General features: G+C 49.0%; 1 protein-coding gene across 7 annotated transcripts in view; it reads left to right on the forward strand.

Annotated features, from left to right (window-relative positions):
- Positions 1–23,936, forward strand: part of Ubr4 (ubiquitin protein ligase E3 component n-recognin 4) — a 117,064-nt gene that overhangs the window by 78,536 nt on the left and 14,592 nt on the right. For all 7 annotated transcript variants that reach the window (XM_036179315.1, XM_036179317.1, XM_036179321.1 and 4 more), the window contains 28 exons: positions 401–545; positions 1,250–1,335; positions 2,585–2,672; positions 2,925–3,118; positions 4,440–4,679; positions 4,791–4,929; positions 5,556–5,681; positions 5,784–5,912; positions 6,658–7,001; positions 8,663–8,753; positions 9,031–9,115; positions 9,272–9,399; positions 9,705–9,834; positions 9,932–10,089; positions 11,366–11,475; positions 11,923–12,064; positions 12,391–12,472; positions 12,754–12,927; positions 14,939–15,060; positions 15,785–15,982; positions 16,643–16,723; positions 17,559–17,646; positions 18,107–18,234; positions 19,048–19,155; positions 19,521–19,640; positions 20,215–20,405; positions 20,832–21,005; positions 21,318–21,417. In XM_036179315.1, the coding sequence (XP_036035208.1) occupies positions 401–545; positions 1,250–1,335; positions 2,585–2,672; positions 2,925–3,118; positions 4,440–4,679; positions 4,791–4,929; positions 5,556–5,681; positions 5,784–5,912; positions 6,658–7,001; positions 8,663–8,753; positions 9,031–9,115; positions 9,272–9,399; positions 9,705–9,834; positions 9,932–10,089; positions 11,366–11,475; positions 11,923–12,064; positions 12,391–12,472; positions 12,754–12,927; positions 14,939–15,060; positions 15,785–15,982; positions 16,643–16,723; positions 17,559–17,646; positions 18,107–18,234; positions 19,048–19,155; positions 19,521–19,640; positions 20,215–20,405; positions 20,832–21,005; positions 21,318–21,417 (3,901 nt within the window). The remainder of the gene's footprint in view (positions 1–400; positions 546–1,249; positions 1,336–2,584; positions 2,673–2,924; positions 3,119–4,439; positions 4,680–4,790; positions 4,930–5,555; positions 5,682–5,783; positions 5,913–6,657; positions 7,002–8,662; positions 8,754–9,030; positions 9,116–9,271; positions 9,400–9,704; positions 9,835–9,931; positions 10,090–11,365; positions 11,476–11,922; positions 12,065–12,390; positions 12,473–12,753; positions 12,928–14,938; positions 15,061–15,784; positions 15,983–16,642; positions 16,724–17,558; positions 17,647–18,106; positions 18,235–19,047; positions 19,156–19,520; positions 19,641–20,214; positions 20,406–20,831; positions 21,006–21,317; positions 21,418–23,936) is intronic.

Raw genomic sequence — 23,936 nt, forward strand, 5'->3', positions numbered from 1 at the left:
TGCCGCTGAGGCTGGTACTGTGGTAGTTCTGAGTTCAGGTTGCTCATAGTGACTCATGGTCACTATGTCAGTATCTGTGCCAGTCTCAAGCCCTGGAGGTCTCTTGGGTGAGCTATTTGCTTTGTAGCTGATAAGCCCTCGGCGGGAGACAGTTTCCTCCCAGAGGGCTGTGGTCAGGAGCTCCTAAAATGACAGTTGGCTAAAGAAATCTCAGCTTGTGCTCTGGAATGAGATTGGATGAAGCTGGTAAATTGATGGTGCCTTATTGTCAGGAGCCACTAGACCCTGGCAGCCTGAGCCATGACTATAAATGGGAAGAGACACAGTGCTTAGGCCTTGGTGGTAAGTGAGAGGCCTCATTCATGGTTGCCTGCTAACCAGAGCTGCTGTTTACCTACAGAAACTCCAACAAGGCTCAGCAGGAGCTCTTGCTAGATCTCATGTGGTCTATCTGGCCGGAACTCCCAGCGTATGGTCGGAAGGCTGCCCAGTTTGTGGACCTGCTGGGCTATTTCTCCCTGAAAACTGCACAGACAGAGAAGAAGGTGAGAGAGAGAAGTCCCCATTCCCCATGGACTCTTTTTCTCTTGAGTGCAGAATAATATTATAGCCATCTAGAGAGAGTGTCCACATGTGAAATCTTTTTAGAATCTATCTAGTGTTACATTTGTTACTGTTGAATATAATTTACCTTTCTCCAGTCTAAATGCCATGAGATGGCAAGTGCAGCAATTGGCTGGCTGCGAAGAGAAAGAAGTAGGTCACATGGGGAGGAAAGGTAGCTAGTTCAATTGTGAAAGCAGAGCTGGGAGGCAGGCCTGCTTGGGAGCCAGGGATGCCGCTGCAACTAGATCACTACTTGCTGACTTCTCCATAAGAGTGAGAAGACTGGCTAGTGCCAAAGGACTATGGATACCTGTGAGGAAGGTAGAATCTGTTAACGGACTGGGAGTTAGGACCAGCAGCCAGAATTACAAAAGCAAGTCTTTTCCCAATAGGATTTAGATTCTAAAATGTCTTTAATAATTTTCTTGATTGATGTGTGAGGATGGGGGGGCGGCACATGCAATGGTGTACACGGGGAGGTCAGAGGACAGCCTGCTGGAGTCAGTTCTCTCATGTCATGTGGGTCCTGAGGATCAAACTCCGATCATGAGGTTTGGTGGCAGCAGTTGTACCCCAGAGACATCTCATAAGCTCAGGATTCAGGGTTTTAACCAGGCTATTTCTTTCCTGAATTCTATTTCAGTTGAAGGAGTATTCACAGAAGGCTGTGGAGATTCTGAGGACTCAAAACCACATTCTCACCAACCATCCCAACTCAAACATTTACAAGTGAGCTTTGTTTGCTTCCTGCCATTTGAAGAGCAGTCACAGTTTAGTCTGTGTTTGCTAATGGGAAGTGCTTGTGTGTGAACTGAGTGCCCCTTAGGTGTGGTTCCCCCCAGCTACTTGACCTTCATCTCTCTCTTGTGGAGCCCAGACCTTTGGGCTCTGGAAGGCACACAATGTAATTGCCAAATTCCCTTTGCTGAGCAGTATAGTAGAAGGGCTGATTTCAAGAACTTCACCTAACCATATAAAACAAGTATACAGAAATGCCTTCCTTTTTTATTAAAAGAAGCACCCACCTCTGTGAATGTATGCCTATGGTGTTTTGGGCCTTGCATGCCATGACACACATGTGGAGATCAGAGGTCAGCTCTGTGGAGTCAATTCCTTCCCTTCCCTTCCCTTCCCCTTTATGTGGGTTCCAGGGATGGAACTCAGATGGCCAGGCTTGCTCAGCCAGCCCCTTCCCCTCTGACCCATACTGTCAGCCTCAGAGAAACTTTTAAAAGAAGAGGACATTGCTTAAGTTTATAGTTTATTATTATGTTGGTTTAGTAATGACTGTTTTTAAATGTGTATTTGTGTATGATATGTGTCTTGTGTTCTCGTGTGTGGGCACATGCGTACAACATATAGAGTCCCAGTGCTCTAAGTTGCCTTCCATCTTATTTGAGGCAGGGCCTCTCAGTTGAGCCCAGAGCTTGCTGATGTGGGTAGCCTGGCCAGTTTGCTGTAGCTCCCCTGTCCCTGCTCTCCAAGTGCTGGAATTATAGACAAGCTGCCGTACACACACACGGCATTTATGTGGAATCTGGGGATCTGAACCCCAGTCCTCATGCTTACATGTCAAGTACCATGTCCACTGAACTCCTTAAGTAGTGAGTTTCTCTGGCTCCTTAAGTAGTGAGTGTCTCTGGCTCCTTAAGTAGTGAGTTTTAGAAAACAACCTTGTTAAGTATTATTTACTAACACAAGCACTTTAAACATAATTTAGGAATTTTTAAATAGTTAATTTAGTCATGACTCTTTGGAGTGAGATCTTAATTCTTTCCTGGATTCGGACATCAGTTTAGAAGTAGGAAATACCCGGGTCGATTAGTTGGCCTTTCTTCCTGTGCCTATGAAGAAGCCCTTCTGAGCTGTAGTCCCTTTCTTTCTGCTCACAGGGGGACAGGAGTGTTGGGAATAGGAGGTGGCTTTGGCTTAGTCCTGGAAGGAAACTCTGCTGATGCTAAAACTGGTTTCTTCCTAGCACCTTGTCTGGTTTAGTGGAGTTTGATGGCTATTACCTGGAGAGTGACCCCTGCCTGGTGTGTAATAATCCCGAGGTGCCGTTTTGTGTAAGTAGTACTTTGAGCCGGACAGTCTTGAGGTTTTCTGGCTCTGTGGCTCCTGTTTCCAAAGATTGGTTATTATTATGTGGGGGCTCCTCTCAGGTTGCTGCCTGGCATTGTGGATTCTTGCCTGCCACACTTGCTACCCTGAGTAGAAACTTCATCTGTGGGTGGAGAAGGGGGTTATGTTGATCAACATTAAAGAAGGTAGATGGTCTAATGCTCATCGTGTTGTGTTTTGTGTACTCTTGTCTTTAGTATATCAAGCTGTCTTCCATTAAAGTGGACACACGGTACACCACCACCCAGCAAGTTGTAAAGCTCATTGGCAGTCACACCATCAGCAAAGTGACAGTGAAAATTGGGGACCTGAAACGGACCAAGATGGTGCGGACTATCAACCTGTACTACAACAATCGAACTGTGCAGGCCATCGTGGAGTTGAAAAACAAGTACGGGCTTTGCGGGTGTTGCCAGGTGCAGCTGTGTCCTGCAGTGGGCAGGGCAGATGTGCCCAGAGGCTCTGCATACTCTCAGTCACAACAATGTTGGTGGAGGGACAGCAGTGAAACAGCAGTTTCTGAGGCTGTTGACAGAATGAATTTTAAAGGCATTAAGTAGCTTCCTAGGGAGCAATGAAAGTTCCTTACAGCCTGTCCAGGGTGGGAACATTGAAAAGGGGCTCCAGGTCCTCTTGCCTTATGGAAAACCTTGAGCATTGGAAAGTAGTTGGCATTTTTGGGCAAAGCAGCCATGCATCTGCTCACAGAGCAGGTAGTATTCTTCTGAATCTTCTCCACTTCATGTTCTTCCATTTCTGCATATGCCTATCCCCCTGTAAGCCAGCATCTGGGGTAGGCATGTCACAGGCTTGCGGCACTAGCTGCATTGTGTTGTCTAAGTCTGGGGTGTTAGGGCTGAGCAGAGGTAGATGTGACTGGTCTGTCAAGGCTCAAGCACTGCTGTATACATAGAAGGAGAGGGCAGCTCACAGTAACCGGTGACTCAGGTTGCAAGTCTGTTCTCAGAGAAGTTGTTGGCCTTGAAAGGGCTGCTGCCTATGAGGGTAGGCCCTCTCTCCCCCAGAGAGTAAGCGCAGCCACTGGTAATGAATGGTTTCAGGACTGCCATTTGGTACTGGAGAACCAATTGGTGTGCTTTTCCCTGGGGAAGACTATTTCTCCTGCTCTCAGCATTCCTTAGCTGCCTGGAGTTCTACAGTTGAGACCTTGTGAGCTTTCTCCCATCCATATTAGCATATTGTCTATTCAGGTAGTGTTTAGGCAGCCATGTTAGTGAAACTATGAGTGTAGCTTCTTGGGTGTATCTAAGACAGCACACTTGCTGTTGTTGTGGCTCTTAGGATCCTTCTGCAGTAATCCCTGAGCCTTAGGTGCAGGGCTTATATTGTAGATGGATCAGCTGGGACTGGGCTCCACAACTCTGCCTTTGGATCTGTTGTGGTTTTCTGTATTGGTCTTTGTCTATTGCAAGGAGAAAATTTCCTTGATGGTGGCATGAGGACTGCACTTACCCGACTACTCTGGAGAGGAAACCATGAAGGAGAATTTTTTTCTGCACTCCCTAGGGCTAGCACTGATGCTGCCACCACCCTGGGTCAAGGAGCAAGTTCTGACCTAGTCAGAACATGGAGAATAGCCACCTAATTGCCTTAGGTGGCAGGCTGGGCTTTCTCAAACCTCAGTCTTCATCATTGGGGTCAAATATAGGCTCTTCAGCCCTCTGCTCCATAGCTTTTGTCATCTCTCCTAGGCCAGCTCGCTGGCACAAAGCCAAGAAAGTTCAGCTGACACCTGGACAGACAGAAGTCAAGATTGACCTGCCTCTGCCCATTGTGGCCTCTAACCTGATGATCGAGTTTGCAGACTTCTACGAGAACTACCAGGCCTCCACAGAGACCCTTCAGTGTCCTCGCTGCAGTGCCTCTGTTCCTGCCAACCCAGGCGTCTGTGGCAATTGTGGGGAGAATGTATACCAGTGTCACAAGTGCAGGTAACTTGTCCTGCACACCCAGGGCAAGCATGTGCTGCGTTCTCTTCTGTAGCTTACTTTTTCTCACCCCAAACCTCTGCTCCCACTGACCTGAGCACTTTGGTTCTTCAGGTCCATCAACTATGATGAAAAGGATCCCTTCCTCTGCAATGCTTGTGGCTTCTGTAAATACGCCCGCTTTGACTTCATGCTTTACGCCAAGCCTTGCTGTGCTGTGGATCCCATCGAGAACGAAGAAGATCGAAAGAAGGTAGGGCTGCATCAGGACGAGGCCCAGGCCATGGCTTGCCTCTGAACTTCGGGGGAGAACTGGTGTAGTGAACTGAGCCTTCAACTCACAGTTTACAAGCCTCAGAGAAAACAAGCAAAAATGGGACTAGCTTTTGGGTAGAGCCTATAGTAGCAGAAGGCATAGCAATGGAGAAGTGTTGTTGGTGCAGAATGAGCATCTCAAGGAAGCAGGTCAGTTCAGATTCAGAAGGACAAAAGGAGCCAGGTGACAGTAGTCAGCATCACTGGGTCTGGTAGTAAAGGGCATTGGAGGGGGTGGGGGTGTTCAGGGTGACAGTGGGACATTTGTCTTTGGGGTCAAAAGGACAAAAATTCTCACAGCAGTTGTGCTGTTTTGTGTCTGTGTGAGCTGCCATGCCGAGTCACTTTTCAGTACTGAATTGTTTTGTTTGAATCCAGTCCATGTACATTGCACAGTGCTATTAAGAGTAACATGTCACCTCCTAGGGTTGTTGTGAAGGACAGATTTTGTGGAGCCATGTGCCTGGTCTGTGTAGAGGATGTTTCACTGGGTGGCTAGCAATTAGGGCCACTAATGAATGAAGCCGAAAAGTCTTCCCTCAAGTGCCTGTCTCTTTGGTCTAGGCCGTTTCCAACATCAACACACTTCTGGACAAAGCTGACCGTGTTTACCATCAGCTCATGGGACATCGGCCACAGCTGGAGAACCTGCTCTGCAAAGTGAACGAAGCAGCTCCAGAAAAGCCACAGGTAGTCCCAGACTGGAGGGCATTTGGGTCAGGAGTGGAAGACTGCCCTTGGTGAGGTCATCCCTAGTGCAGAAGTCTCACACTTGACCTCTTGGGATTGCAGGAAGACTCCGGAACAGCAGGGGGCATCAGCTCCACTTCAGCCAGTGTGAATCGCTATATTCTACAGCTGGCTCAGGAGTACTGTGGAGACTGCAAGAATTCATTTGATGAGCTCTCCAAAATCATCCAGGTAAGGAATGGGAGTCGCTTGCAGGGGGCTTCATGAGCCCCTTCCAGAGCAGCCCTTACCCCAGCGAGGCTTCCATTTTTAGTGTTGCCCTTATCCAGGCCACGCTGGCTCAGCAGCTGTACCAATGATTCCACCCTCTCTAGGGTGATGGCCACTTGTCAGAGAGAGCTGTTTGCATTCAGAATCGGCATAATGGTAGTGGGACATTAGTAGACAACACATCCTTGTAGAGGGGTTCCTGTTTTTAAAAGTGAGTGTTGAGATTCTGCGCCCTCTTGGACACCATGTTTGCAGGCTGGGAGGGTCAGGGCTCTCCAGCTGCAGTTAGCCAAGGTGGGCCGTGTTTTCCTTTAATGTTTCCACATGATCTCCATGGGTAAGATGCTGGCCATCAGCAGTGGAGCCTCATCCCAGAAGAGCCGCCCGTTGCCCTCCCTCTCTCCCTAAGTTGCTGATGACCTTTGCTAAATGATCTGGCTTTCCAGCCCTTTAAAAGACAGTGTTTGTGGCAGTGAAGGGTTGGGGCCTGTGATCAGTCTGATTTCCACTTCTGTGGTGACCTTGGTCAAGCCATCACTGTAAGCTCCAGTTTCCTCCTCTGTTGAATGAGGATAAAATAAAGGAGTGGTAGGGTTAGTGAGAAGAGTAAATTCTATCATACGGGTAAACTCACAGCAAACCAAGTTTCCTCTTCCTCCTTCATTTATTTACTTTGTCAATTTCTTTCTTATCTTCCCATTCTTAGAAAGTTTTTGCTTCACGCAAAGAGCTCTTAGAATATGATCTACAACAGAGAGAAGCAGCCACAAAGTCATCCCGAACATCCGTGCAGCCCACGTTCACTGCCAGCCAGTACCGTGCTTTGTCGGTCTTAGGCTGTGGCCACACCTCCTCCACCAAGTGCTATGGCTGTGCCTCAGCTGTCACGGAGCATTGCATCACACTCCTGAGGGCCCTGGCCACCAATCCAGCTCTGAGACACATCCTCGTCTCCCAGGGCCTCATCCGAGAGCTCTTTGATTACAACCTCCGCAGAGGGGCTGCAGCCATTCGTGAGGAGGTCCGCCAACTCATGTGCCTCCTGACTAGGTCAGAACTTGCTCCTTGACCCAGGTGGTAGCAGCATCAATGCTAGCCCTAGAGGGTGCAGAGTTGAGCCAAGTGGTAACCAGCTTGTCCCAGAGGAAGTGAGGGAAGGTGGTAGGTGAGTGGATGTGGGAAGCACCAAAGTCAGCTCTTTGAGTGGTCTGCTCGCCAGTGCTTTATTGGTTCAAGAGGTGTGTCCTGTGAGTGGTCCGTCGGTTCAGGTGGTGTGTCCTGTGAGTGGTTCGTCGGTTCAGGTGGTATGTCCTGTGAGTGATCAGGTGGTGTGTCCTGTGAGTGGTCCATTGGGTCAGATTGTGTGTCCTGAGGGAACTTCCATGGTAGGGGAGGATAAGTGAATAAAGGAACACTTGAATTCAAGAAGAAGAACCAGAGGGGCCTAGGGATGAGTACTTAAACTCCAGTCAGAAAGGACTGGGCTTGATCTGGCACTGTTCACTGGACAAAAGACTCATCTGAAAAATATCAGTCATAGTAAATACCTTAAAGACAGTAAAGACATGGGTGAAAATTCAGTAATTAGGGTCTGGAGAGAAGGCTGGGGCTGGAATTCAGTTCTCAAGCATCCACATTGGGGGTTCACAATTACCTATAACTTCAATTTCAGAGGATCCAACATCCTGTTCTAGCCTTTGCGGGTACTGTATGCATGTTGCAGAAACCCTCAGAAAGTCATTCATGCATACACATAGTTAAAAGTAAAATACTTTTTAAAATTGAGTAAATAACAACCACATTGTCATGCTTTTTGTTACTGGTTACTATGTGGAGTAACTTCTGGAACATCTTAGGTGCTGGGTACCTTTTACAGGCTGTGCTATTTACTCCCAATTAACATGTACTGAACAGCAGTAGGCACTTGAATGGCAGGCACTGCTAAGCACTGTGGACATGCAATGGTTTACGTTTGAGATGGAGATTGTTGCAATAAATAATGACAGATACGTAGGAAAATAAAGTTACTCAGAACAGAGCTAGCAGTCCCAGGTGTAGGATGACTTCTCTGAGGGGTAGTACATGAGAACAGGCCTTCTAGAAGCAAGGCTGTGGGCTGTGTGTGAGGAAGCAGCTATTAGAGAGGCTGAGACAGGTGTGTGCCGGGATGCTGAGAGTTTCAGAGGCCAGCAGAGCTGGAGAGCACAGGGATACAGGTGGTGTAAAGGGAAAGGAAGATTAGCACTTGGAAACAGCAGCTCCTGTAGGGTCCTGAGGGGCATTTGAGCATTTGGGTTTTCAGGTGTGCAGTGTATTTTGTTGTTGTTAATAACAGTAGAGATATTAAGGAGGAACATAGATGGGAAGTGGGGTGCTGTGTAGGAAGTAACATGGGGCCCACACTGAGCGTGGACTTGGGTTGTGGAGATAGACATCAGCAGCTCCTAGGGCCCCGCCACCTGCAGTGTGGCCCTCTGTGCTAATGCATCCTTCCTTCTAGCGCTGTCCCTAGGAAAAGGGGCTGTGTTAATCCTCTCCCATCACAGACCCAGTAAGGTCAAAGATGTAGTCTTGCTCCTGGGAAGAAGTAGAAAATTTGGGGCCAGATAACCTTCACCATCCATGCATTCATTTTCTCTGGGCCTCTAGGTGTGAAGAGGGGCATGGCACGCTCACTGTGTCTAACAAAACTCTTAACTTTCCTTCCACAGAGACAACCCAGAGGCCACCCAGCAAATGAATGACCTGATCATTGGCAAAGTCTCCACAGCCCTGAAGGGCCACTGGGCCAATCCAGACCTGGTGAGCAGAGTAGTTGTCCTTTCTGCTCTCAGCCTCATGGTCCTTCTGTGTCCCTGGCCTCTTCTCCAGTGTTGGAGACTGAGGTGGGAGAGAGTGGCCTGTTTGCAGAGTTTGTGTCCCAGCTAGAGCCTAAACAGGGTCTCCGATGTCTCCTTGTCCTGGTAGGCCACCCATGACTAGAGATTGTAGTAAGAGTCCTGTCATCAGCGTTTAGACCTTGCCCTGGTCCCTGGACTCTTAAGACCCACTGACTGCCCTCATCCTGTTGGCTTTCCAGGCAAGCAGCCTTCAGTATGAGATGCTGCTGCTGACAGACTCCATCTCCAAGGAGGACAGCTGCTGGGAACTCCGCCTACGCTGTGGTGAGCTTGAGGACCACCTGGGTGGGTGCTTTCAGAAAACACAAAACAGCTGCGGTCCTGGTACCTGGGCAGCAGGTGGAAGGAGGGTGGTACTGGGGCAGCCTTGCTGGGGCAGGTGACCCACATGTACTAATTGTGACTCCTGCTCATCACCAGCCCTCAGCCTTTTCCTCATGGCTGTGAACATCAAAACACCCGTGGTTGTTGAGAATATCACCCTCATGTGCCTGCGGATCTTACAGAAGCTGATTAAACCACCTGCCCCAACCAGCAAAAAGAACAAGGTGCTGTGCCATCGGGCATGGGGGAGGGGTACATAGCCTCTGAATAAGTCTTCACTAAGTGGAGAATAAAACTCCACTTTCGTTGTCTAGTAACTGTAGCCACGTGTATGCAGCTGTAGGAAGGCAGTACTTCAAAGTCCGTGGCCTCAGCATCAGCATGGAGATGGTACTCCTCACTTGGGTGAAGATAGGTTTAGCGAGAACCCACACTGGGAGCTGCATGTTGTTTTCTCATGGCAGCGCGATTCCAAGCTGGGGCCCAGGTGTGCAGGCGACCTCTCACCTTGTTCTACTCCCTTATCCAGGATGTCCCTGTCGAGGCCCTCACCACGGTAAAGCCATACTGCAATGAGATCCATGCCCAGGCACAGCTGTGGCTCAAGAGAGACCCCAAGGCATCTTATGAAGCCTGGAAAAAGTGTCTGCCTATCCGAGGTGTGTCTCTTCCCTCCGGCCACTCTCAACAGCCCTGCTTCCTCTGTGCTGTCCTACTTAGTCCCCCTCCCCCTGGCCTGCCATCTTTACCTTGCAGGGGTAGATAGCAATGGGAAGTCCCCCAGCAAGTCAGAGCTCCACCGTCTCTACTTGACTGAGAAGTACGTGTGGAGGTGGAAACAGTTCCTGAGCCGGCGGGGGAAGAGGACCACTCCTCTTGACCTCAAGCTTGGCCACAACAACTGGCTGCGGCAGGTGAGTACCCTCCACCTGCCGTTTTCTGCCCTGCTGTCTCTGCCCCTTTCCATTTACTCTTGTTCATGTCCCTTCAAATGGAAGTTCTTGAGGACAGCCACCAACAGGGACAGGTCAGGCAGGGCTGTCCTCTGCTGTTTGTGCTCTATGCCATGCACCCCATTCCTTCTGAGGTGCAAACCAGTGCCTCATTCATGCCCCTTGCTGCCTTCTGATACTGAGGTCCAGTTTTCTCCCTCCTTCCAGCTAAGTTTTAAAGAATTAACTTCATAGTCAGGCCTTTGATCCCATCACCCAGGAGGCACATACATGCAGGTGGATCTGAAAAGAGTATGAAGCCAGCCTGGTCTGCATACCAAGTTCTAGACCAGCCAAGGCTACCTTGTCTCAAACCACCCCCTACCCCTACCCCTACCCCTACCCTCAAAAAAGTCATTCTCTGTTATCTTGCTAAGCAAGAGATACTCAGCTTATGCTGAACTGGCTGCCCCACTGACAGGTATCCCCAAGAAAGAACTCTCAAGGGCTTGCCAGCGAGAATGCTTAGTTGATTTCTCCTTGTTTCCCTTCTGTGGCTGTGATAAAACACTGACTAGGGGCTGGGGATTTAGCTCAGTGGTAAAGTGCTTGCCTAGCAAGCGCTTGGCCCTGGGTTCGATCCTCAGCTCAAACAACAACAATAACAAACAAAAAACACTGACCAGAAGCAACTTGAGAAGAAACAGATTTATTTGGATTGTACATCCAGGTCACAGTCCATCATCAACAGAAGTCAGGGCAGAAACTCAAGGCAGGAACTTGAAGCAGAAACCGTAGAGGAACACCGCTTGCTGGCTGGCTTGCTCACAGGCTCATCTTTAGCTAGCTTTCTTATATATAGCCCAGGACCACCTGCCTGGGGATGGCACCACCCGCAGCGTGCTGTGCTCTTCTGTATCAGTAATCAAGACAGTCCCTCACAGGCATGCTTACAGGCCAACCTGATAAAGTCAGGTTGAGGCTCTTTTGAGGTAATTCTGGGCTTTGTCAAGTTGACAGTTAATGCTAACTAGAGACAGATATGTTCTCCAAGATGCTTGAAGAAGAGGGAAAGCTCTTTTAACGGTGTTTCTCAGTCTGCAGCCACTGGGTACTGGGTTAACTGCTGGTGTGGACTCTTCACTGTGCCCAGAGAGATTTCCAGAATTCGAGATAGGTGGAAGTTAGCTCATGCTCTGAGCCTAGAAAAGCAGGATGGCCTCTGAGCCAGCCCCACCTCCTCTCCTGTGTCTGGCAGGTGCTGTTTACCCCAGCAACTCAGGCGGCACGGCAGGCAGCATGTACCATCGTGGAAGCCCTTGCTACTGTCCCCAGCCGGAAGCAGCAGGTCCTCGACCTCCTCACCAGGTACCAGGTTGGGGTAGGTGGGGACAGTGGCTAGCGTAGTTGGAAGCCTTTTCCTTGTTCTCTGGTGAATATACAAGTCAGGGTTGGGAGGCACCCCTGAGTGGTATGTAGCCATCTCAGTCCCTGCCACAGAAACCAGACAGAGCTTTAGAGTATTAGTGGTAAGACAGCAGTGGGTATTTGTTGAGAGCCTCTGAGTACAGACATGATTGTCACTCATTGTCCTCTGCAGTCCCTGGGCAGTGAGTATGGAGACACAGATGCTCAGAGGCTTGGCAACCATTCCCTCAGGTGTTGTGAATCTTTTCAGCGAGGGAAGTGTGAGGTTTCTCACATGACCTCCATCTACCTTGAAGAGGCGGGAGAGAGGCTGAACAGTAGATACAGAGGAGGGAGCTACTGGGCTCTTCGGTGTTGGTCTCTAAGGGCACCCTGTCTCTGGTGCAGTTACCTGGATGAGCTGAGTGTAGCTGGGGAGTGTGCTGCAGAGTACCTGGCCCTCTACCAGAAGCTCATCGCCTCATGTCACTGGAAAGTCTACCTGGCTGCTCGGGGAGTCCTGCCCTACGTGGGCAACCTCATCACCAAGGTGATTGATCTGTCCCTCCCCGGTTCTGTCTCTACTTGGAAAGGAGCTTTGTCGGATTCCTGTTTTTGAGAAGGAGCATTTGGTGAAAAGAATTGTATTCCAGACTTTACTGTAACTAGAGTGGCTGATGCATTCTGTTGGGGGCATTTCAGCTGTTTCAGGGTTAAACAGTTCCTCAGCAGTATTTCCGCCACCTTTGGCTTCTTGGAAAGGTATTTTTTGAGGATTAGACTGAGCACGTTACTTTTGAGCACCTCTGGTTGGTGCCACATCATGGGATGGCAGTGGAGGTGGTCCCCATCACACTGTGCTTGTATCCTGTTTAGGAAATCGCCCGCTTGCTGGCCCTGGAGGAGGCCACTCTGAGCACAGACCTGCAGCAGGGCTATGCCCTCAAAAGTCTCACAGGTAGAGAGCCACCTGGCCCTTCCCTTGGGTGTCTTGGGTATGCTTTAGGCCTGAGCCTCTGCTCCTGGGTGCCCAATGACTCCTCTCTGGGACTTGTCTCCTCATAGATGGGCCTGCACTTCTGAGCTCTTCACTGCTGGCCATTTGGCCCAGTGAGCATCTGCTCTGCGCTATACAAAGGAAAATTGTCCTTGCTTTTTTATATTCTCCTTTCTTTGGATGGCACAGACCTTCTGTGTTCTCTTCCAGAGTTCTTACAGCAGGTTTTCCTGTCCCTGCAGGCCTTCTCTCCTCCTTTGTAGAGGTGGAGTCCATCAAAAGGCATTTTAAGAGCCGCCTGGTGGGCACTGTGCTGAATGGGTACCTGTGCTTGCGGAAGTTAGTATTGCAGAGGACCAAGCTCATCGATGAGACGCAGGACATGCTGTTGGAGATGCTGGAGGACATGACCACAGGTAACACCACCTGGCAGCTTGGAGCTGGTGAGGTGCACATGTGCATTGTCTCTCAGGGCCACAGTACCAGAGGAATGGTGACGAATTTCACATTTGGGGAGAGAAGCCAATCTCAAGAGCACTGTGGTGCTCAGTGTTACAGTCCGAGAGCTGGGCTCATGTGTACTTTTTCCTGGGTTGAGCTCAGAGGGAAGGAATGGGTTGGAGGTGCCTTCAGTCACCTGGAATGTTCTCGAATATTCTGTATGTCAATGGCCTTGCTGTGTTCTCACTACCTTTTTTGGGGGGGGTACTTCCACCCTATCTTTCTTCTGCACTATGTATCCTGTTACTTTACTGTTAAATTCTTAGTGCTCTAGATTTTGTAGCCAAGACATTTCCCATTTCTTTCTTTTTTGTGTGGGGGAGGGGTTCAAGATAGGAAGATATGGTTTCTCTGTGTAGCTCTGTCTGGCCTCAAACTCACTTTGTAGACCAGGCTGGCCCCTTGAACTCACTGAGGCTGCAGAGTGCTGGGATTAAAGGCATGTACCACCACTGCCTGGCTGAGACTTGCCATCTTTTAACTTTCTCATAATCTTGAAGTTTATAAAGCATATTTCTGTCTGATCACTCTTAAGTTTAAAGTTCCTGTGGTCCATTTCTACTGTTTGCCTTTCTGCCTCCTAGATGGTGTTCTCAAACTGATATTTTATGATTAGGGTGGTGACACCTGCCTTCTATCTGGCACTTGGGAGGTTGAGGCAGGAGGATTGGCCTGGGCTACATGACAGAATCCTGCCTCATAAAATAAGAAAGTGGGCAATGGCGGTGTATACCTTTAATCCTAGCACTGGGGAAGCAGCAGATCTCTGAGTTTGAGGCAGCCTGGTCTACAAAGCAAGTTCCAGGACAGCCAGGGTTACACAGAGAAACCTTGTCTTAAAGAACAGAAACAAAAGCAAAACAACCAAAACACCCACCGAGAGAGGAGCTGGAGAAGGCTGAGTGCTTAAGTGCTCTTGCAGAGGATCTGAGTTAGGTTCAACACAGCTCACAATCACCTATAACTCCACTCCCAAGGGATCCACAATCCTCTTCTGGCCTCCGAAGGTGCCTGTATTTCAAACACATGCACATACAGACCCACACACAGACATTAGTGAAAATCAAAAGCAGAGGAAAGAACATTTAGGCCCTGTGCAAGCTGGTCTTCTCTGGGTGGGTCTGTGACTGCTGTCTCTGTAAGGACTCCTTAGGCTGTCCCTGGCATGACGTCTTCCAACTTACCCAAACTTGGCGGCAGTGTGAAGTTTGGCTGCCATGCTTGTGGGAGGAGATAGCTAGTTAGCACTCATATTTGTGCCTCCACTCATTATCGTTAAAGAACAGTTTGCTTTCAGTTGTATGGATGGAGAAAAGAGAAAATGGTTTCTAGTTGATCTTCACACTGAGAGCGTAGCTGTGCTGCTGAGGGACCAGGTGTGAATGGCCAGGGGGATGCAGGGTATTTCCTGTTCTTGCCCCATCTCAGCTGCTTCAGGACTCTGCAACCAGCACTTGGATCCTGACAGGCCATGGAAACTCTAAAGCTTAAGACACAGTCTGCTGTGATTGCTTCTCTCTGGGGCCCTGACTACTTCTGTGGGCTTTTGATCTTCACTGGTGTAATAGTTCACTGACAATTTGAAGTTGTTTTCAAGTGTCAGGTGTGAGGAGTTCAGCTCATCAGCCTGACTACCGAAGAGGGAAGTCCTTTGGTGCCTTTGAGAGCCTGTTTGGGGAAGGGATGCTAGGTCAAATGAGGTGTCCTGCTCCCAGAGAGAGCAGAAAAACACACAGCTAACTGTGATGTAGGCGTTTGATTTGGGATGCAGGACTTCTCAATAGGAACTACTGATATTATCATGTAGAGCATTCAGAAACCTACCAGGCAGAAAATACCTGGCGGTGATGGTGTTTCATTGTCTCAGCTTAGTTCATGTGACTGATGCATTTTCCTAACTCACTTGGCCACTATGCTTTCTGGCAGGTACAGAGTCTGAAACCAAGGCCTTCATGGCTGTGTGCATTGAGACAGCCAAGCGCTACAATCTGGATGACTACCGGACTCCTGTGTTCATCTTTGAGAGGCTGTGCAGCATCATCTACCCTGTAAGCAATGTGCTTGTTGCTCCCCACGACCCACAGGTGTCAGCAGCAGCTACGCTCCCAAATTGTGGACTACTTTGTATCATTATCACCAGATCCACTGACAAAGAGTAGAAGCAGTTTCCTAACCTCCCTCCTCTCGTGAGAGGAGAGCCAGTGGTCTTCCTACCTAAAGGCTGAGGTCAGCCTTTTTAGAACAGGTCTCACATCCCATTGCAGTGTAGCAGCAGTTTGGTGTAGAGTTGTGTGCATTATCACCTCTTCCTCCTCTTCGTCACCTTGGGATATGCATGCTTGCCGCATGTGTGTCTTTCCTATGGGCTAGTCCAGAGACCTTTAACATTGTTGAGGGAAATACCGGCATCCTATTAACTGATGAAAGACCATTGGGGTTGGCATGCCTGAGTGTCACAGAGAGAAACTCCTCCTCTACTCCAAGTCTGCAGTGATGTGCCTGGCCTCAAACTGGTCAGCCTCTCACCAGACAGCACTTTGTTCCTTGTCTGTTGTTCTGTTAGGCTCTCTCTCCTCATTAAGCTGTGAGGAGCATGTGATGTTTCAGAAATTCGTGTTTAGAATGATCTCGCACCCACCTGTCCATTAACATGTTTAATGTGTAAGGGTGTGCTACACTTGCTGTGTTTTCCTCCTGGTGTCCACAGAACAAGTCAGTGCTAAAAATCTTTTGTGCTGTCCCTTCTGACATGTCTCTCTTTCTGTCCTTTAGGAGGAGAATGAAGTCACTGAGTTCTTTGTGACCCTGGAGAAGGATCCCCAGCAAGAAGACTTTCTACAGGGCAGGATGCCTGGAAACCCATATAGTAGTAATGAGCCAGGCATTGGGCCTCTTATGAGGGACATAAAGAACAAGATTTGCCAGGACTGTGACCTGGTGGCTCTTCTAGAGGATGACAGTGGTATGGAGGTAAGAAGATGTGCTGGTCACTCACCAGCAGCAGGGGCTGGGTCACACCTGGGTGTTTCCTGTGTGTTTCTTTTGAGTGGGTAGGAAGTTAGTCTGCAAAATGGGGCTAATAGTCCTGTCTTCTGCCTCTCCTGCTGGTAAGGTCAGTGACCCGTAGAGGGCTCTGTCCAGTTCCTGGCATGAAACAGGAGAGCGCTTGATGGTTGTTGCTTGGAGTATTGGTAGGATTTTGTTATTGTTGCTCTGGCAGAGTTTTCTAAAGGTTCCAGGTTGGTGGAGCCCCAGAAATCCTGGTGTTTTGACTCTAGTACATGGGTCATAGCCCCTGTTAACACCCTGAGCCTTGTGCTTCTGGCAGACGACTTCCCAAGTCTGGTGTTACCATCTGTGTGACTAAAGGCAAAGGTGGTTTTTCTGGTGCTGAGCCTGAAATGGGCTCAAGATCAAAGGTCTTCTTCAGTCAGGTGAAAGCTGGAGTCCATGGTGGGTTAAGGGACTTTGTCCCCAGCATTGTGCACAAAATGCTGGGTTTTGTACACACCTACATTTTCCCTAGAGCGTAAGTGTTGACGGAGCCCTGTGATGAGTGACAAGTGAGCCCTGCAGGCTGGATGTGGAGTTGCATAGTTCTGTGTACTAATCCCCTCCTCTACTTTTCAGCTCCTAGTGAACAATAAAATTATCAGTCTGGACCTTCCTGTGGCAGAGGTTTACAAGAAAGTCTGGTGTACCACCAATGAGGTGTGTGCTTGCTTTCTCTCTGAAGCTGCGGGTGGGCTGGCTTTTCTGCCTTAAGGACTGACCAGGCCTACCTGGAACCACTGTAGCTTCACTTCCTTCCTGGGGTGTGAGGAAAATCTATCACTTTGTCAACTTGGGAGGCATTTAGCTACATGTTGGTCAGGTAGCTTCAAGGAGTCATGGTGACCTTGTGCCTTGCTTCTCATCTCTGAACTGAGGCTGGACCTCCAGGGTCCCCAGCATGATGCCTAGTGCAGGCGGACTTGTCCCAGCAGCTCCGTCCTGACCATTCTAGGCTGTGGGTGTCAGTTTGGTGATTGGGATGAACCCTCTCTATTGTGTAGTAAATGAAGACGATGTCTGTCCATAGAAAGTCTGATGTGCCTGCTCTCGGTTCCTGAAACTTGAACCAAACTCTTTGGTCCAGATACATTTGTTTGTCCTGATCCTTTGGGTTGTGGGCCCTAGTGGGGAGAGAGAGTTCCTCCTGAAATGGGCCTCCACTTCTAGCCTAGGCAAGCATGCTGTCCAACCTTTTCTAACAGGCCTAATCAGCATAAGACTCAGCACAGAGTAAAACACTTGGGGACTAGTTGTTGGAGTGTTTACCTAGCGTTCTAATGACATAACTAGGGTTGAGTCTCTGCAGTGTTCACAGTGCAGTGCCAGGCCCACAGCAGACACTAGACTGAATGAGTCTCTTCCACCTAAATTAAAGGCTACCTTACAGTCCCCACCTTGTTATCACCAAGGCATTGAGCAAGTCCAAGGGTGAAGGCTTACCTTTTTTTCTAGGTCTGTTTTTAAGTCTACCACTCCAAATTTTTCTGCTTAGGGAGAACCCATGAGGATTGTTTATCGAATGCGGGGGCTACTGGGTGATGCAACTGAGGAGTTCATCGAGTCCCTGGACTCCACCACAGGTATGGCTCTCTTCACATATGGTGTTGCATATTGGCCTTCCAGCCAGAGCAGCCATGTCCCAGAAGGTGGTAGCCTGTGCTCTGCATCACAATTGTAGGGGAGAAAGACAGGCATTCACAGCCTGATACCTTGGATACCTATTGAGATGGAAACATTCAAGCTATTAAGGGAAAGATGCTGTTAGCAGATTTGAGTTCAGATTTCTTCCTGCCCTAGCTCTCTGTTTCATTGAGGAAGTTGAAAAGGGTGTTTGCTTATACTTTGTTGTAATAGCAGAAAACATTAATTGACTTAAACTTTGAGTAAGGCTGCTATGGGAGTGAGAGCATAAAAGTCACAGTAATGACCTTTAATGCAGGTCAGGAAAGAGCCACATATTCAGCCTAGGGGAGGGTTGTGCCTTTCGATTCTTTTACTTCCCTTTTCAATTTCTCTCCTCCTCGTTCCTCTTTCTCCCAGATGAAGAGGAAGATGAGGAAGAAGTGTACAAGATGGCTGGTGTGATGGCCCAGTGTGGGGGTCTGGAATGCATGCTTAACAGACTGGCAGGAATCAAAGATTTTAAGCAGGGACGCCATCTCCTAACCGTGAGTTGTGGGCAGTACACAAAGCTGTGGCCATTGAGCCACTTAACACTAGAGGGCAGTGTGGTGCAGCAGACGCCAGTGCAAGCCAGCGAAGGACCTAGTTTTCCCAAACCTTTGCCATCTAAGTCTCCCACTGCTTTCCTCCTGACCTACTCCACCTAAAAACCAGGGTGATGGCAGTCTTCTCCTGTTTCTCTATATCAGAGGAACCAAGAACTTTTTCCCTAATAACTGCTCTTGTGCTAGTCATCATTGTTGTTTTATAGTTGCCGTTTAGATTCTATAATTAAATCATTTTTTTTGTCATAGACTTGTGTTTGGACGGTCATCTGTCTCTCTGGTCAGGAGATTCCAGTGGCACCAGAGGTTTCACTAATCTCTTTACCTTTTGAGGTGTATGAGGACAAACACCCGGTGTCATTTACATGGCCTACTTGTTTCTCGGCCTCCATAGGCTCTGTGTGTTGGCATGTTCTATCTGCCACTAGTTCAGAGTCTTGGTTGGTGCTGGATTTCCCCAGCATGGTGGGATACCACCTAATGTACTAAGAGTCACTATCACTGCCATCATGTGGGGTGGTAGAGGGAACTGGAGAATGTTGCCACTTAAGATGCCAGCATGGTCTGAGAGAGAGCCCAGCCACCAGACCCTGTCATTTAAGGGTCACCTCTCTTGTACTTCAAGAAGAGTACCTACTAATTGATATGTCCCCTTAGACACTTTTCTGTGGATACCTCTTCATCAGCCGTGTTTGCACGTTTTACACATGTGGGTTCTCTGATGGGCCTGCCTGAACTGGCTTCCCTTTGCAGGTGCTGCTGAAGCTGTTTAGTTACTGCGTGAAGGTGAAAGTCAACCGGCAGCAGCTGGTCAAGCTGGAAATGAACACGCTGAATGTCATGCTGGGCACTTTAAACCTGGTAAGAGTGCAGGCCACAGATGATGAAGATGGGGGTTAGAGTCCTGAGTGAGAGATCTCAGCTCTAGACCTAGTCCTTGAGCTCTCTTCTCCTGATGGCTCCCACTCATGCTGCTCTTGTGGCACCTCAGAGCTTCCTGTGCCTTTGCTGAGCGCTGATTCGAGTCCAGGAGCAAAAGTCTATAGAACAGACCCAACACTGGAAGAAAGCAGTACCTCTCTCTCTCTCTCTCTCTCTCTCTCACACACACACACACACACACACACACACACACCTGTGCTTTAAGACCATGGAAGAAGGCTGAAGGTCACCAGCAATGCGTTGCTGTGGTTGTATCCTGAGAGTCACTGGGTCTCCTCCTTCAGGCTCTGGTAGCTGAACAAGAGAGCAAGGACAGTGGAGGAGCAGCTGTGGCTGAGCAGGTGCTGAGCATCATGGAGATAATTCTAGATGAGTCCAATGCAGAGCCCCTGAGTGAGGACAAGGTGAGTGGGGCCTGTTCCCCTCTGCCTGTAGACACTGGGAACCAGCAGTGGGCTTGTCTGGAGCTAGCTAAGCTCAACCCAGAATGGCTGAACTCATGTTAGGAATGACCAGACTCTACTGAGGGTGATGTCACTGTGCTGAGCCTGAGACCTTTGCATTCAGGGGAGACAAAGCTGCCGAGGATGTTACTTCAGTCTGAAGGTGCTCATTAATGGAGCCCAGGCATGACCTGGATGAATAGGCAGTGCTGTAGTTCAGCCCTTCACTTGACAGTTGAGAGGTGATATGCCTGGTGCAGGCAGGTCTAGAGGTTGACATCAGCCCACTGCAGTCTCTCCTGTCTACACCTGGACTTCCTACCTTCTGGGGTGGCTATTGGGCTAGGCCTTTGCCTCCAGGCTGTTGCAGTGGTGTAGTTTGGCCACCTGGCAGCCATCACAGCAGCTTGGAGGCTCATCAGTGGAAACCCAGGCAGCTTATTGTTCCCCAGCAAGCACCGAAAACAGTTGTGTTTGGTGAGAGTGGCTGACTTTGGGGGTCAGTTTTGGCTGTAACCATCCTCTTCTGTTGCAGGGCAACCTCCTCCTCACGGGTGACAAGGATCAGCTGGTGATGCTCTTGGACCAGATCAATAGCACCTTCGTTCGCTCCAACCCTAGTGTGCTCCAGGGTCTGCTGCGTATCATCCCATACCTGTCCTTCGGAGAGGTGGAGAAGATGCAGATCCTAGTGGAACGGTTCAAGCCGTACTGCAGCTTTGATAAGTATGCCTGGAGTTTGATACAGCAAGCCCAGGGGCAGTGCCCCAGAAACCCCAAGCTAGCTTTGTGAGGCTGAGTGCATCACCTGGATTTTTGTTGAGTGTTTTGTGTCTGTGATCTGGAATTTAAGGGGCTTTGTCTAGTGGGGTGGCAGTCACCAAATCACATTATATTAAAGTAGTACAGGAAGAGAATGAGAGGGGGAAAGACCTAACAAGGTTGGGGGAGCTGCATTTGCAAAAGCCTGAGGATGCAAAAGAACAGTACAATCTTGGACACGGGGTAGGCAAGGGGAGAATGGCAGATCCTGGTCTGAGGTCTTCCAACCCTGTGGGAGTGTAGACTGGATCCCCTAGGTGGTTCACCTGATTATTACCCGAGGGTGATGTGAGCTCTGCCTTCATACTGGGACTTTTTATGCTCTCCTAGGTATGATGAAGATCACAGTGGTGATGACAAAGTCTTCCTGGATTGTTTCTGCAAAATTGCCGCCGGTATCAAGAACAACAGCAATGGGCACCAGCTGAAGGATCTCATCCTGCAGAAGGGAATCACCCAGAATGCTCTAGACTACATGAAAAAGCACATCCCCAGTGCCAAGAAGTAAGGCGCCCTCCCTGGGGCTTTGTGTCCCCTCCTCATACATGGATGGCCCTTTTTCTCAACATCTTAGTGTAGTGCTTCCTGTGTGGCCCATGCCCCTCCCCCTTCAGGGACCTGTCCAGGGGCCACTGTAGTGTCCTTGGGCTTTTCTGCTTCTGTTCAGGTGCTCATCTTGATCTGGCTTCTCAGCTGGATTTGCCCTTAGTGACCCCTCATTACATTCTTGAAGGATCCTGTTTGAACAAGCCAGTATCAGCAGCAGATTATCAGCATTTCTTCCTGGATGCTTATGTGCCCTTGTCTGTTCTGCAGCTTGGATGCTGACATCTGGAAAAAGTTTCTGTCTCGCCCTGCTCTGCCATTTATTTTGAGGCTTCTTCGGGGATTGGCCATGCAGCACCCTGCCACCCAGGTGAGTGACCAGCATGTCTGTGGACGTCATTCTGCAGGCAGGACAGGTAACAGAAGGGAGTCATAAACAATCTGTGTACAATCAGCAAGTCACCTATAGTGTGGCTGGCCCTGTTGCATGAGGCTTCTAGGGTAGGAAGCCTCAGCTTTAGTTCCTGGTGTGCAGTGTGAATTCCACACTGTCTTAGCACTGCTCAGCATGCTGCAGTGGAATTGAGAGTTCTAGCTGACAGTTCAGGTTGCTGGCCAGTTCAGTCACTTGGGTGTTTGAAACGCCATCACCACTGTTTTCTGCTCTGCCTCAGACAGCTGACAACTTTGCAGCCCACTCCTGATCTCCTCACTGTTGGTAACCACTCATGGCTCCTCAGCCATCCCACACAGATGACATGGGCTGCAAGTTTTCTTTCTGACCCATTTTAGATAGCTATAGATTCCTGGGCAGTGATTCATTGGAAAAATATCTTGCTGAACTTCAGCATATGTTAAAACCAACAGTGACCTTGGTACTGAGTCCCTCTTCTGCCCTTCCATAGTGTCCACATTCCTCTATGCCCCTCCCACAGACTCCTGGTAAGCTCTCCATTTTTGTAATGTCATGAAGGTGGAACCATGGAATATGTCACCTTGGGACTGGAGTTTTCTGTTCATTGGGATTTTCTGAAGAGACTCCTGAGTCATTGTACACATGTCTTGTGTCCTTTCTGTTGCTGAGTAGTGTTTTGACACAGGGATACATCCTGGGCTATAACCATCTACCTGTTACAGGACAGCTAGTCATTTCACATTTGGGGTATTAACAAACCGAGGTGAATGTTTTAAACTTCTGGGGCACATGCCCGGGAGTGTGTAGCTAGTGGGGTAGTAGCTGATGGGTAGTACTTACATGTTTACGTTATAGGAAGCTGCCAGACCAGCAGTAAAAACATTTCCCAAGCCAGCCTGACCTGAGTTATATTCCAGAATCCATGCTAGAGTGGAGGGAGAAGTGGCTCAGACAGTCTTCCTTTGCCCTCCACACACGTGCCTGCACTCACATGGACACAACACACACACCCACTAGAAAAAGAAGCCGCCAGACTCCTTGAGTAGCAGACCCGCTTTACATTTCTGGCGGCAGTGCATGAGTTGCCCATTTCTCTTGTCTTGGCTGCACTTGCTGGCTATTTTTACCCCAGCCATACTGCTAAGTGCGGTGGTGCCTGGCTCTGGTTTTGACTTGCATTTCCCTGATGGTTAATGATGCTACACTGCCTTTCCCGTGCTTTGTCTGTCTTTTGCATGAAGTGACTCTGTGTCTTGCCATTTTCTGGGTGGATGGTATAAGGCCTAATGCTGAGTTTTGAGAATCCATAGAGTTAATTATTTTGCTTTTAAAATGTTCTGCATTGAATATGGTTCTGCATTCTTGTTTGGCAGCCTTTTCTGATAACTCACCTCAAAGGTGTAATGACTCAGTCATATACAGTGAAGGTCTTACTCAGTTCTCTATCATTAATAGACTGTCTCAATCTAGTGGATAGCCACAGTTGATATGCCTTCCTAGTAAGATTTTTGCACACATTTTCCCTGTAACAGCTGTGTTTTGGATAGGATACCAGGGAACAGCTCTGATTTGGGTAAATGTGGTGGCTCTTCACACATCTTAGTGTGCAGCCCTAGCTGGCCAAGTCTTCTATGCAGCTCAGGCTAGCTCAAACTCCCAGCAGTTCTCCTGCCTTAGCTCCTAAGTGCTCTGATCACAGGTGTGCACCACCGTACTCAGCATGGATCTTCCTCCAAGGGCAGGGCCATGCGTGCTGTAAGAAGTTAGAAAGATGATGAATGTGTACTGAGCTTTTGTCATGATCCAGGTGAACGAATGGCCAGTGGCCGCTCGAGCAACTTAGTGAATGTGCTCAGCAGAGACCAGGGAGGGGTTTAACTGGGATTTGGAGAGAGAAAGGGCTTGGTAACTTTAGAACTCTGCCTGGTCTTTTGGTTCAGTGATGAAGGGAATGGTTGTTCCATCAGAGGAGATGACAAGGTTGAGGGTAGAGAGAAGAGGGATGGTAAACAGGTCCTGCATGTATAGACCACCCTTCCTGTTTGTGTGTGAGCTTCATGTAGACAAGGTCTTATGGTCTCCCTACTCCTACTTGACATACGTCTCTCCGTGTATGCACATGCACACTCACAGTAAACACTAAGGGTGTCGAGTTTGGGGTGTGGGTACCTGTGGAAAAGTTTGCTAGGTTTTAAACAGGGCTCACTCAGCATTTAGGAACATGAGGCATGAGATAACATGCAGTTTTGCTGAGGTGTGGGTTTGCAGTGTTCCTGTAGTGAGGGTGGATTTACGAGTTAGTGAGTGATCTGAAGCAAGCAACTCAAACTTTCACCTCTCAAGTGGGCTCTGTTGCTTTCAGTTTTACATCTCAGTAAATCCACTAATTTGTGACACCGTGAGACCACCCACCGAGCTCACCTGGAGGCCTTTCTCCACTACTCCTGCCTTAACTCCCATCACATGGTGCCACA

This window comes from Onychomys torridus, chromosome 2 (assembly GCF_903995425.1).
Source record: "Onychomys torridus chromosome 2, mOncTor1.1, whole genome shotgun sequence".
Lineage (NCBI taxonomy): Eukaryota > Metazoa > Chordata > Mammalia > Rodentia > Cricetidae > Onychomys > Onychomys torridus.